This window comes from Colletotrichum navitas (genome assembly GCF_030913465.1).
Source record: "Colletotrichum navitas strain CBS 125086 chromosome Unknown LY79scaffold_6, whole genome shotgun sequence".
NCBI classification, from domain to species: Eukaryota; Fungi; Ascomycota; class Sordariomycetes; order Glomerellales; family Glomerellaceae; genus Colletotrichum; species Colletotrichum navitas.
The window spans coordinates 547,960-561,229 of record NW_026850552.1 but is presented as its reverse complement, the minus strand read 5'-3'; the positions used below and the strand labels follow the sequence as shown (position 1 = coordinate 561,229).

The 13,270-nt window shown below is 57.9% G+C and overlaps 6 protein-coding genes across 6 annotated transcripts; 2 read left to right on the top strand and 4 right to left on the bottom strand.

Moving 5' to 3' along the window:
* Positions 1 to 618: 618 nt before the first annotated feature.
* On the top strand, positions 619 to 1,749 carry LY79DRAFT_666330 (ribulose-phosphate 3 epimerase; the record flags this gene model as incomplete). The annotated part of the gene is made up of 4 exons (XM_060563204.1): positions 619 to 734; positions 898 to 1,024; positions 1,134 to 1,379; positions 1,483 to 1,749. 4 exons carry the CDS (start codon positions 619 to 621, stop codon positions 1,747 to 1,749), a joined length of 756 nt encoding a protein of 251 aa, XP_060418750.1.
* Positions 1,687 to 3,575, bottom strand: LY79DRAFT_325227 (aminotransferase class-V). The gene is made up of 4 exons (XM_060552446.1): positions 3,252 to 3,575; positions 3,064 to 3,197; positions 2,098 to 3,003; positions 1,687 to 2,032 (listed from the first exon to the last, which is right to left on the bottom strand). Exons 1-4 carry the CDS (start codon positions 3,365 to 3,367, stop codon positions 1,974 to 1,976), a joined length of 1,215 nt encoding a protein of 404 aa, XP_060418749.1. The 5' UTR covers positions 3,368 to 3,575; the 3' UTR covers positions 1,687 to 1,973.
* On the bottom strand, positions 3,475 to 4,219 carry LY79DRAFT_325245 (uncharacterized protein). Its single transcript, XM_060552447.1, has one exon. The coding sequence runs from the start codon at positions 4,157 to 4,159 to the stop codon at positions 3,785 to 3,787; it is 375 nt and encodes a 124-aa protein (XP_060418748.1). The 5' UTR covers positions 4,160 to 4,219; the 3' UTR covers positions 3,475 to 3,784.
* A 130-nt stretch (positions 4,220 to 4,349) lies between these two features.
* On the top strand, positions 4,350 to 6,429 carry LY79DRAFT_666328 (Oxoglutarate and iron-dependent oxygenase degradation C-term-domain-containing protein; the record flags this gene model as incomplete). Its single annotated transcript, XM_060563203.1, has 2 exons — positions 4,350 to 4,413; positions 4,502 to 6,429. 2 exons carry the CDS (start codon positions 4,350 to 4,352, stop codon positions 6,427 to 6,429), a joined length of 1,992 nt encoding a protein of 663 aa, XP_060418747.1.
* Positions 6,430 to 6,594: 165 nt separating this feature from the next.
* Positions 6,595 to 9,095, bottom strand: LY79DRAFT_539901 (uncharacterized protein). Its single transcript, XM_060556838.1, has one exon. The coding sequence runs from the start codon at positions 8,657 to 8,659 to the stop codon at positions 7,016 to 7,018; it is 1,644 nt and encodes a 547-aa protein (XP_060418746.1). The 5' UTR covers positions 8,660 to 9,095; the 3' UTR covers positions 6,595 to 7,015.
* A 2,720-nt stretch (positions 9,096 to 11,815) lies between these two features.
* LY79DRAFT_507122 (glycine cleavage system T protein) lies at positions 11,816 to 13,267 on the bottom strand (the record flags this gene model as incomplete). Its single annotated transcript, XM_060553791.1, has 1 exon — positions 11,816 to 13,267. The coding sequence occupies one exon, from the start codon at positions 13,265 to 13,267 to the stop codon at positions 11,816 to 11,818; it is 1,452 nt and encodes a 483-aa protein (XP_060418745.1).
* Between the last annotated feature and the right edge of the window lie 3 nt (positions 13,268 to 13,270).

The window sequence follows — 13,270 nt, the reverse complement described above, 5'->3', positions numbered from 1 at the left end:
CAAGTCTTGGTGGCCCGGTATTGCCAACAAGGTGATGCGCGACAGAGACCTACGGCATGTGTGTGACCGTCTGACGAGCAAGCCCTCGTGGCAGAAAATCACCCGAGGCGCATCATGACACTCTTGTAACGTCAGGGGGTCGGCTCCATACCTATCTCGTTTTCCGCCGGCACAATGGGAAAAGTGGGGGCATACAGATACATACCCAGAAAGGCACCTAAAATATCTAATGTATTCATACTCCGGAGCTTAACATACGGGCGGTACGTGCCCACTGCTCGGTGGGGGTGGCGTCACCCCACACCCAAACGTAAACCCCCTCAATGGTTAGTGATTCTAGAATCTCCAGTGTGGGAGGATCCCAACAGAAACCCCACCGAGAGAGAGCTCTCGTGGTTCAGGGTCCATAGCTTACCACAGCTTCCGGCCGCATGTCCGATCGTGTACCCTCCAACCCTTTCACAAACGCCGAAGGGCGGTGCCGCTGTTGTCTGCCCACGAACAAAAACCAGACACACCCGCGACATAACCCGCACCCACGCACACCTCCCTCTTCCCCTCCCTTCTACTCCCAACTCTCTACTCTTTACCACAAACCACCTGCTCGCGGCTGACAAAATGGCACCCAAGGCAATTGTAGCACCCTCGATTCTCGCGGCCGACTTTGGCAACTTTGGCCATGAATGCTCCAAAACCATTGAGCAAGGAGCTGATTGGCTTCACGTCGACATTATGTACATATACCCCGCCGCCATGAAAAATAAGCACACGAGCATCTTGCGACCAGCTCTTTCTCTCTCCTATAAGAGAGAGAGAGAGAGATACAGAGAGAGCTGGTCGCAGAACCGACGCTCTCACTTTTCCAAAGACTTCAAGCTAATCATCCTGTCACTTTAGGGACGGCCACTTTGTTCCCAACATTTCATGGGGGCCTGGCGTTGTCGCTAAGATTAGAGGCCATGTTGATAAGCCCATCGAGGCATGGGGCAAGGGCACTTTCGATTGCCACATGATGGTTTCCGAGGTAAGAATACCCACCCCCCTCCTAGCAAACGCAATTGGGTGGCAACATACCCAGTTGTGCGCTGTCCTGCACAGAAATGCAGTCCGGCTAACGCATGTCGCCGGTCCAGCCCAAGAAATGGGTAAAAGGCATGAAGGACGCCGGGGCAAACCTGTATTGCTTTCACTACGAGGCCGCCTTCTCCTCCGACTCCGATAACCCAGAGGTCCAATCCAACGGAAAGACGAACCCCCGCGCGCTTACTCGCTTTATTCACGAACAAGGTATGCTGGCTGGTGTTGCCATTAAGCCTGCAACGTCCGTCGACGTGGTGTGGGAGCTCCTTGAGAGCGAAGATCCTCTCGAGAGGCCAGACGTGAGTGTTTTCCCATCCCATAGTCGGGTTTTACGAGGTCCTGTTACAGCGGAAAACGGGGTCTGCGCGAACACGCATTAGACTGACAGGGGCATCTCCACAGATGGTTCTTATCATGACGGTCGAACCCGGATTCGGCGGTCAGAAGTTCATGGCCTCGCAGCTGCCCAAGGTCCAGGCCCTGCGCGAAAAGTACCCTGAGCTCAACATTGAGGTCGACGGCGGACTGACGGGGTCCACCGTCCACCAGGCCGCTGATGCGGGTGCCAACGTGATCGTCGCGGGTAGCGCTGTTTTTGGCGCACAGGACCCCGCAGCAGTCATCTCGATTCTGAGGGAAGCCGTCGATAAGAAGAACGGCAAGCTCTGAGGCACGCCTTCAGACGCCTTCAGACGCCCTGTTTACGGCCATGTTTTTATGACCTTTTTTCCTTGCGTAGTTGCAGTTCTTGTTTGTTCTTGTTATAAGGGAAAAGCAATGGAGCCCTGGGTTTTTTATATTTAGCGTACATAGATATCAGACGGACAGCAACCTTCCAATGGCAGGCTGGAGTTATTGACCTTTCTAATCCTAATCTAACGTATTTTACGATGTTACTCCTTTTTTCGCAGTACCTCGTCCAAGGCTGCCACGAAGCTCTTGATTTCATTAACTGGAAAGAATCAGTATCACCCGTGAGTTCGAGAAGAGGGGGGAGGGTGGGTCTTGCTGGCTTACGGCTATTGTAATGCACCATGCTGACTCTCACAATCCCATCCGCGGGGTCGAGGCCCAGGATTTCCTTGACGAGGCGGTAGGAGTAAAAGTGGCCCCATCGGAAGCCGAAGTCGGTGTCCTTTTCCACAGCTGCGACAAGCTCCCTGGCGCCCCACCCCTTCACCCTGAAGCTGATGGTTGGTACTCGGCACTCCGTTCCGGCATCCGTCTCGCCGTACACCGTCACATCGTCGCGACCATTGAGGTACTGGAGCAGCGTCAACTGCAGCAGCCTCTCCTGCTCAACCTTGTACTTCCACCCCTCAGAATCGGGCGTGCCGAGGTACTCCAGCACCCGCGGCACGGCCGAGACGAGCTCGTAGCTGCCCCCGGCGAGCCCAAGCTTACCCTCGAGCGAGCCGGACGGGTTGAAGAAGTGGCCCAGCGAGCGCATATGCCAGTCCTGCGCGGCGCGGCTGGCGTACAGCATCGCCGTGTGCGGGCCATAGACTTTATAAAAGCTGAATGCGTAAAAGTCGACGCCGAGTGCCTGTACGTCCAGGGGCCGGTGCGGGGCGTAGGCCACACCGTCAACGCACACGAGGCCCTTTGGCGTCTCCTTGTGGACGGTGGCGGTGATGGCAGCAACGTCGTGGATCGTACCGAGGATGTTGCTGGCGTGTGTGAAGGCCACGAGACGGGTCTTTTCCGAGAGCAGGGGCTCGAGGTTCTCGACAGTGAGTTTCGGGTTAGGCGCGCCGGCGGGCTTCCACCATTTCACGTTGAGGTCTTGGCGCGAGGCGAGGTCGAGCCAGGAAGCAATATTGGCCTCATGGTCGACTGCGGAAACGATGATTTCGTCACCTTTATCAAAAGCGAGGGCATGAGAAAGGTTACGGAAAAGCTGGGTCGTAGAAGCCCCGAAGACTGACGCTGATGTCAGTGAGCCGTTCACCTCAGGTGTGACGTTGAAGTATTGGTTCCTACCGACTTCATCAGGGGATGCATTGATGTATTTTGCGCCGGCCTGGTAGCCCTCGCTGTACGCGGCCGTTGCCTGCTGGCCGACCCTGTATGAGGCGCCCAGCTGAACGTTGGTCTGAGACAGATAGTCCCGGATGCTGGCGAGTGTAAGCGAGGTGTTGCACTCGGATTACAATGACAAAAAGACGCACGAGTCAATAACGGTGCCCAGTGTCTGGCTTCCGCCTGCGTTGTCGAAGAAGACTTGATCCTGAGCTAGAGCCGGGAACTTGGCCCTAGTGGCCGCGATGTCTAGTTGAGCAGACATGGTGTAGGTCTTGCGGCTCGGTAAGACGTACGATACGAGGCTTTAGGCAGGGGTTTTCGAGTGTTGAGGGAAGAACGAGAGAAACAAGCTGCCCGCGTCCTAGTTTCTACTGGAAACCCGCAAATTCAGACGGCATTCATTCACGGGATGCATGACGTTCTGCGAGGGGCAACACTGCTCCTGCAGCGGGGATGGAGGGGCGCGAGAAATGTGGGGCGCGGGGTCGGCGGTCGGTGATAGCTCGTCCGAGGGGTCCGCGTCCGCTGCCGCGCTGGGAAGACTGTGGGCAAGACCGGGGCCCAGGCATGCGGCCACATTAAGGGTTGCAGAGGCGGCCGGTGGGAGAACGGACCAACAAAACACTGGCCAGAACTGAGAACAAAACCCGACGCATGCCCATCCGGTTGGTGCATTGCTTCAAAGTGCGCACATGTAACCTCGGGCGCCTGGAATGAATAAGCGCATGGCGGATACAGACCGTCTGCACGACGGCATTGGTCGCTCGCCAGCCAGGTTGGCGGTTCGCAACGGCGCTTGATATGTCATGCAAGTCCCTGAACACGTCTCAGAGCCGAGAAGCGTCCTCGGATTCGCAACCCCCCTAGGTTTTTGCTGCCAATGAAGACAAATAGGCCGCACAATTGATAGGAGCGACCAAAATCCGGAGGTGTTTGCGCACACCGACGGACGCAAGTTGACGGCGGCGGCGGTGTGAGGGAGAGAGAGGGAGACCAGACGCCATGCTGAACGTGGAGGCCGGAGGAGCACACTGCAGGGGCCACCGCCGCCCATGGGACGATTTGGCGCGAACACAGCTGGGAAAAAAATTATGTGGGACCTCAGCCCACGTTCGGGTCCCGAGAGCAGATGCTGCTCATGAACCTGGAGGCTGCCAAACCAGATTTTCCCCCTTGTTTTTCTTCCCTTTCCTTCTCGCAGTAAGCCGGTTTCCCTCCAGAGGCTGCAATTGAAACCGCCCAAGATGAAGCGCAAGGCCGACTCTCGGATTGACGACAAAAAGGCGTCCAAGAAGAAACTCAAGACGAGTTAGCAGCCCTCTCCCCGGTCCTCCCCAGTGCGATGTTGCTTGCTTGCCGTGCCCGCCCACCCGTCCACTAACACCGACGCCAACAGCTCTCTCGCCCGACGTCGCAAAGTCGAGGTTCCGCAAGGGCCTCTTCGACAAGAAGGTTCTCGACTCGTACACGCACCAGTACGCCACCTCGAGCCCCTACAAGCACTCGGTCATCAACGGCCTCGTCAACGACGACCTCCTGCGCTCCGTCCGCGACGAGATCCGTGAAAACGTCTCCTTCACCCCCAAGGAGACTGACATCTACAAGATCCACCAGTCGGGGGATCTCGCCAACCTTGATGGTCTCGACGACGACGCCCTCGCCAAGCTGCCCTCGCTCCTCTCCCTGCGCGACGCCATTTACTCGGAAACCTTCCGCAACTATGTCTCCCACATTACCGGATGCGGGCCCCTGAGCGGCCGCAAGACCGACATGGCCATCAATGTTTACACCCCCGGCTGCTATCTCCTTTGCCACGACGACGTCATCGGCAGCCGCAAGGTCAGCTACATCCTCTACCTCACAGACCCGGACACGCCATGGAAGCCCGAGTGGGGCGGCGCCCTGCGGCTGTTCCCCGTCGACGAGCGCAAGGGCAAGGACGGCGAGATCGCCAAGACGCCGGCGCCGGACCACACCAAGGTCATCCCGCCCGCGTGGAACCAGCTGTCCTTCTTCGCTGTGCAGCCGGGCGAGTCCTTCCACGACGTTGAGGAGGTGTACCACGCCGAGACCAAGGAGCAGCTCGAGCGCGACGGCGGGCGCATCCGGATGGCCATCTCCGGCTGGTTCCACATTCCACAGGTCGGCGAGGACGGCTATGTCGAGGGCGCAGAGGAGAAGCAGGTCAGGAACTCGGGCCTTATGCAGCTTCAGGGCAACCCGGACCAGCACGATACCCCGCCCGCGAGGCCCGTCAAGGTCGAAAAACCTAGGGCAAGCCTGGAAGGCTTCGACGAGGCCGGCCTCGAGTTCTTGCTCAAGTACATAGCGCCGACGTACCTCACCCCGGACACGCTCGAGCAGATCTCGGAACACTTTGAGGAGAACTCGAGCATCACGCTCTCCAATATCTTGTCCAAGAAGTTTTCCGCCCGGCTGCGGGAGTACATCGAGTCGCAGGACAAGGCGCCCCTGCCCGCGGCCAGCACGGCCATCGAGAAGGAGTCGGCGTGGCACGTCGCCCGCCCGCCTCACAAGCACCGCTTCCTGTACCAGCAGCCCGCGGCCGCCGACGAGCTGCGCAGCTCGCAGGAGGAGAACCCGCTGACGGAGCTGCTGGACCACCTCCTCCCGTCACGCCAGTTCCGCGAGTGGCTGCAGGTCGCGACGGGCACCATTGTCGAGAGCCACGAGTTCCTCGCTCGCCGCTTCCGCCGGGGTCAGGACTACACCCTTGCGACGGGCCACGAGGGCAAGCCGCGCCTGGAGTTCAACCTCGGCATCACACCATCCAAGGGCTGGGGCGACGAGGACGAGGAAGGGGGAAGTCCCGAAGAGCAGGAGGAGGAAGACCAAGAGCAAGAAGAAGAAGCCGAAGAGAAGCCGAATGGGAAGGGCAAGAAGCGTAGCAAGGGCAAGGATAAGGACAAGGGCAAGACCAAAGCCAAGCGCAAGCACGAGCCCGAGCCCGAGCCAGAGGAGGAGCTCGAGGTCGGCGGACACGAGGTGTACATGGCGGGCGACGACGGCGACGAAGACGAGGACGCCGCCGTCTACAAGTCGAGCGGCGACGATGACAACATCCTCTTCTTCCAGGCCGCGGCGTGGAACAAGCTGACGCTTGTGCTGCGCGACAGCGGCACACTGCGGTTCGTCAAGTACGTCGGCCGCGCGGCCAAGGGAGACCGCTGGGACATTTCCGGCGCGCTCGATATCAAGGACGAGGACGAGGGCGAGGGTGAGGGCGGCGACGCGGCCGGATCCGAGGAGGAGTGGAACGGCTTCTCCGATTCCCCGGCGGCGGCGGAGAGCGACAGCGATTGAGCCGGCCTCTGCTGTACGTACCGGAGCCTAGAGAGAGGTCTTGTGCCTGCTCGCCGAAGCTCGGCTCTCGGCGCACCAAAACCGAGCGGCAGGACGGTACGGAAGTGGGGGGAATCGGTGGTAGAACAAAAGATATGAAATGACAGTAAATGCTTCTTTTTTTTTTGCACTCCATCGATGCGTTCCCCCTATCGAAGCTAGCGAGATTATGTATGCATGTTTACTGTGTGCCCTTGGTCCTGACCCCGCCACCGAGACTGAAGAAGAAAACGTCTCGGGAAACAAGCAGATTTTTAGGTTTGCAAATGCTACAGCAAGGCCTGCCTGGTCGACTAGCAACTCGGCTCGGCTCGAAATGTGCAAAGAAAATAATAGAAAGGAGACCAAACATAAAACAAGAAAGATGATGATCAGTTTCGCTACCCTTTGATACAATGCCCCTTTCCCCACAAAACGCCAATGTGCCTTCATCAAGTCATGCAAGAATACACGAGACAACAAACACGCAACCCGATGCCAGATGCAGGCAATGACCCCTGACGAAAGCCTCCCCCAACCTCCCGCAGCTCTCTAGGCCAGCAATGCTCTAAAACTTCTTGAGCTTCTTCTGGGGCACAGTCCTGACGAACGCGTGCTTGAGGAAATGCAGCCAGACCTTGTTGTGCTTCTTCTTCTTCTTCTTCCCCTTCTTGCCTTTCTTGCCGCCGTTCTTCTTCTTTTTCTCTGCTTCTATACCATCTTCATCATCTACGACTTCTTCGTCCCCATCGTCGTCCTCTTCCTCCAAGTCTAATGTGCCTTTCTGATTGTCCAACTCTTCTTTTTCGTCTTCGTCTTCTTCTTCTTCTTCTTCTTCAAAGTCTTCAGCAAGTGCCTTGCCCTTGGCATTCTCTTTGGCGAGGCGGTTCGCCAGCTCGACGTAGCTCCGTACCGTCAGATCCGACAGCTTGTAGATCTTGTCCGTGAAGGTGCTGTACTCAACCTCGAACGCGAAGGGATGCGGTTTTGGCTTTTTGGACTTGGGGTCCTTGTCTTTGTGAATGCCGTCCCGCCACCTTGTCCCAGACACATCCTTGGTCTCTTGCGTCATGTCGTTGTTGAGATAGGTCAGGTTTGCGAAGTACTGGGTGTATCCAAGGAAGGTCAGGGGCTGGGGCGCATAGGCCGGGCCAGGGCCGGTGCCTGCAGGTGGCGGTTGCGGGATGACCAGGTTGGGGTCCTTGGGCGTCGGCTTCTTTTCCTTTTTCCCTTTCTTGCCTTCCTTCTTTTTCTTCCGGGCGGCGTCTATGTCGTGCTTCAGGTCCTCGTGGATGTGATCGTCGTCGGCCGAGAGTAGCACTGACGGCGCCGCCTTGGTGGAGGAGTCTGTCCAGACTGCTGCGTCCTCCAAGCCGGAGATGTTGTACTCCATGATACGGAGCGTGGGGAAGTAGTTGGGCACGATGCTGGGGCCGACGAAAGATAGGTGGTATCGCTCCGCATACTTGCCGCCCAAGCCCTTTCCAGGCTTCTTTTTCTTCTTCTTGTCCTTGTTGCCCTTCTTGCTCTGTGCTTCCAACTCGTACGACTCATCCTCCTCCAGCGCATTGACGTCGACAGGAGGAAGCTTCGCCCAGCCTTGTCGCAGCTCTGTCAGGTAATCCTGTGCCGATTGGATCCCAAGTTCGTCCTCAAGTGCTTCACGTCCGACATCGTCATCAATTGCGTACCCGCCCAGAATGTTGATGTTGATCTCCTTGGTGTCGTGCACGATGAAGTGGTCGATGTTCATGTGGCCGTAGAGCGAACCCACAACCACATCGCGGTACTGCTGCATCCAAAGATTATACTTTTGCCAGCATGTCTCGTCCCAGTTCTTCTTGCTGTCCGTCCGAGCAGGCGGCACATGGCCCATGAGGATAGCCTTCATGCCGCGCTCACGTAGGAATCCTAGCTGCACGCGAAGCCATTCCAGCTGCTTGAAGCCCGGCTCGGAAGGTTGCAGGCAGTCATCGATACCGGCGTTTCGGTCAAAGAAGTACAGCGTGTTGAGACTGAAGACTGCCAGCTTCTTGGGGATCACCTCGACATAGAACCAGCCACCGTACTCGAATGAGTGGCGTTGCTCTTCGGGGATGAAGCGCTTCCAGATCTCGGCATAGTATCCCAGCCACTTGTTGGGTCCCGGCAAGAGAATGTTGTGCGGAAGGATGTCGTTGTTTCCAAATGTAGGGATTACGGGAACGGCCATGCGCGTAGAGTCTTTCGGGTCGCCAAAGGTCTCGGCAAACTTGTCGGCAACAAACCGGTTGGTACCGAGCACCTGCGCAGGACTACGAGGGATTTCCTCGTCACTGTCATGACGTGCAGTGTCACCGGTCCAGATGACGAAATCGATATCGTCTACGATATTGGCGGCGATCCAGTCGAAAGTGGCATTCACAAGGGAGCTCGGTGCATCGCAGTCGGAGGTTTCCGCGCCGTAGTAGCCGGCGGATCCATCACCTCGGTGGCAGGCGAGACCTTCTTCGGTAGAGGAATGGGTTTTGTAGAACTGGTCAGGGTGAAAGTCTAAGATGCGCGTTTATTAGCCCCTGCCAAATCCAAAGGTCTACAGCGATGGCCGAGTGCCCCTGAACATGGGGACTGCAGCCACGACGGTCGCGCCGCCGTGGGGTGCCTTCCGGTAGGATTTGAACATACCTGTGATGTGTAGAAACTTCCCGTGTAAACGACGGGAGCTTTCTGGAGCAACGGCAACTGCGTCTCCAGCCTCGGGGCCGAGAACTATCTGCTGCCCGCTGGCGACAGGTGTCGCAAGGACGGCATGCAGGAACTGCTGAAGCAGGGCGAGGTGCAGCGGCAGCAAGCCCACCATTGCGGGTAAAGACCGCATTGCTGGGAGCTGAGGACGCAGGATCCAATGATGCCGTAGCTTGGACGCAGGGCACGACAGGCGGGTGTTTTTTGATTGTGACGGTGAAGGGATTGTATAAAAAAAGCGAACCGTCGCGCGACAGGAAGCTTGGGAATGAGTGGCAGCGTGTTGAATGAATGACGATAGGGGCCGATTCGAGGTTATTGAATCACGATTTCCCGGTCCAGAGCTTTGCTCCCGTAGGAAATAAATGGAAGCGTGATGCGCGGCGCGGACTGGGTTAATGAGCCCGGCAGGAACTGGCTTGACTTCTACGTAAGCGTGACTTTGCGTTCTTTTTTTTCTCTTTTCCCCCACGTTCCAGGATTCCAGGACTGGACGAGGTGGTCAACAGGGGTCCGGGGAGCTGTAGATGCCGGGGTCACTCTCTCGGATGCCGTGGTTAGAAAGAGGGAGGGAGCATCCGACCGGGGCCCACGTCACAGTCACAGCTGTTGGGAATAACCCAGCTGCCCTATTTCTGCGAAGGCAATAGGTAGTGGTGGTGGGAAACCCTACACCTACCAAAAACCAGTTGAACCTAAGGAGTGATCCTCCCGCTGCCCGCCAGCTGCTTCGATACCTAGCCCTTTCTTAAGTTGGCGGCCGAAGTGGGAAGTGATCAATTCCGGTGGCGTCCAATCCTTCGGATGCTGCTGCTGACTTGTGTGGTTGGACCTGCGTGGAAGGAGTGAAGGAACGCATCACAGGCGTATTGTTTGAACACCGAGACAGCGTGAGCGCCGTCGTCTGCTCTATTTAATGCAGGACAGTGTGTACAATCTCCTCCAGAGATGCATGTCGAAAAGGGGGAACAGTCCCCCTCGCGCAGTCCTCGTGCAGGTCGCTGGAAACAACGCACAGAAAGACCATCAAGGTCCATACACACAGTCAGAAATGAAACCCTGACTGGACACAACTCGCTGCCCCCCGTCGTATTCACATTCAACACCCACCAACACGAAGGACGGTCCACAAGGCTGAAAGCGTCCAGCGCGAGCCAATCGAGCTGTTGGACTCCAACACGTGTGTTTCTCCTACGACACCCACTGGCACTCCATTCCATGGCTGAGACAGCCAACCCCGTGAGCCTGGGCAGTCTTCCCCTCGATAGTAGCACCGCACGCGAGCCTGTCGGGTATTCTGCTGGCCGTATCAAGGCCGCTGACCGGCCCCCGTGGCTCATCTCATCCCCTCTTGTCGCCATGCAGGCCTGGAGGTCGTCAGATGGGTATCGGCAGCGTGATCGTTGGTTTGCACGGAAATTCAGAATCGCCGCAGGCTGGTTGGCACGAGTCAATCCGGCGCTTACTTCAGACCGTTGCTTGGCTTGGCCGTTCCCGTCGTAGGGTCCGCGTGATTCCGGTACACGATACATGCATGGATTGCTCTTGTTTCTTCTCATTTTTCCCGCCTGGAAGCGCCAAGGCATGTCTTCATGCTCTCGATACTCGTTCTCATACCATCGGCTGGTGTCGATCTCTCAGCGGGCATTTCTGACGTCATGCCCACCAGCCAGTCAACCTTGCTCTTTGCTGGTGTGCTGGCCGAACCCTTCTGGAACGTCGACAGAATAAAGCTAGCAGGATGACAAAGTTCGACGGAAGGCCTATCAAAACACGTCACATGAGCCCGCCTTGCCAGAGCTGCCGTGCGGTGCGCTCCCCTCAGTTGGTCAGTTGACTGGCCAGCACGTCCGATCCCTTTTTAGGGGTCCTGTCCTGCCTGTCAGTGTAACAACAACCAGTTAGATCGACGTGAACGAGCCGATTCTGGAACCATTGGACGTCCTGGCTAGCTTGGCAAAACACACAATCTCTCTCAGCGAAGAATACCGAGTCCGCTCACGGCCACTAACCGCGCATTGAAGTTTGAGTTTAGGATTCTGACTAAACGGCAGGGCAAGTGTAACCGGGGGAAAGAGTTGTCGAAGCACAACGAAACTCGGCTCAGATGCCTCCAAAGTCCAGTTCCAGAATGCCCCACTTCAGCCAAGCGACCCGAAACTAATCCGGATCCGATCTAGCGCACTGGCTCCATTCGCCAAACACCACAAGATTTCTGCGCTCGTTCCTACTTTCCCTTTTTTTCCCTCTCCTTCACATTCAAACGCAACACGATCCTGTGAAACATACGCTGCCGGTCAACCTCTCCCATGTTTGCCGCACTCCAGGTTATCGCTGCTAGATCATCAAGCCGCTCGTTTGAGGGTCGTCATCGCTTTGCGCTTCCGTGATGGCCTCCCATGAAGAAGTGGCTACATGTCTCAGACCACGCATTGTGGGCGTGAAACTCTACCCGACATCAATCTTATCAGATGCGAATCTATTTCTGAATGGCGCAGGCCCATGGCAGTGCTCTACGTCGGATAATGTTGCCTGCCGCACGCGGAGGAGGAGGATGAGACGAGGGTAGGGTTGGCGCTGGAACTGGAACTGGAACTGCCGGGATATCTTTTCAATTTTCTCTTGATACAGCCCCCGCCAGCCATCACGCCGGCGCCGGAGTCGGCCCCTTGAAGTACTTGCTGGGGACAAATGGCATCTTGGCCACCGTCGCCGCCCTCTTCTTCCCTCTCACCACCACGTCCAACTCTGTGCCCGACTTGTGCAGACCCTCCTTGACGTAGCCCATGGCAATGTTCTTGCCCAACGTGGGGCTGGGAGAGCCACTGGTGATGACACCGACCTTCTCGCCGTCCTTGGTGAAAATGTCGGCGCCCTCGCGGGCGGGCGCGCCGCTCACCACAAAACCCACGCGCCGCCTCTCAATGCCTGTGCCGCCCTTGCTCTTGGGCACGATCTGCTTGTTAATGACCTCTGCGCCGTGAAAGCCGCCCTTGGTCCTCCGCTCCTTGGGGATGATCCACGACAGGCTACCCTCCACCGGCGTCGTCGTGTCATCAATGTCGTGGCCATACAAGCACATACCGGCCTCAAGGCGCAGACTGTCTCTCGCGCCGAGGCCCGCAAGCTGAAGCCTCTCGGGCCCGCCGACCTGGAGCAGCGTCCGCGCCAGCGGGTCCGCCTCGCCATTGGTCGACTTGAACGAGATCTCGAAGCCGTCCTCGCCGGTGTAACCTCCGCGGCTGATCATGGCCTTGTCCGATGTCGACTTCCACTGGCCGTCGACCTGGTACCTCAGCCGGGCGAAAGCAGTGTTGCCAAAGTGCAGGCTCGTCAAGTCTACGCCGTCGGCCGGGTCTACGACTTCCTGGAGAATCTCGGCGCTCTGGGGGCCCTGCAGGGCAATCAGCCCGTAGCCCTCGAGGACCTCCCACCAGAACTCCTTGCCCTCGGGGTTCTGCAGCCCCGCCGTCTGCTCGGTGAGGTACTTGAAGATCTTCTCCCGGGTGCCCGCGTTGGAAACGACGGCGAACTCCTCCTCACCGAGGCGCGTGATCATGGTGTCGTCGACGATACCGCCCGTGCCCGGCCACAGGAAGGTGCTGAGCTTGCTGGTGTTGACGTCCATATCGGCAACGCTCGAAGGGGTAACGGTCTCGAGGAAGGCAGCGGCGCGCGGGCCGGTGAAGCGGTGCTGCACCATGTGACTGACGTCGAAGAGGGAGGCGTGGGTGCGAGTGAAGTGGTGGGATTCGGTGAGGGAGAGGCCGGCATACTGCACCGGCATGTGGTGGCCGCCGAAGATGACCATCTTGCCGCCGTGGGCGATGTGGAAGTCGTACAGCGGCGTCTTGTCCTGCTTGGAGAAGGCGGCGAGCTTCTCCTTCCAGTTCTTGCGGGAATCGGCGGCGGAGGAGGAGGAGGAGGAATAGAGACGGTACTGTGCTGGTTGGCGTACCGTTGCGGTCGCCGTTCTCCGGGCCGGGGCCGTGGTGGAGGATGCCGTCAGTCCGGCGAGGGACCGGCCCTGGTGGGCGGGCGAAGTAAAGAGCGGCCGAGCCGTCCTCGCGGCTGCTACCAATCGAGATCGTGTCATCTT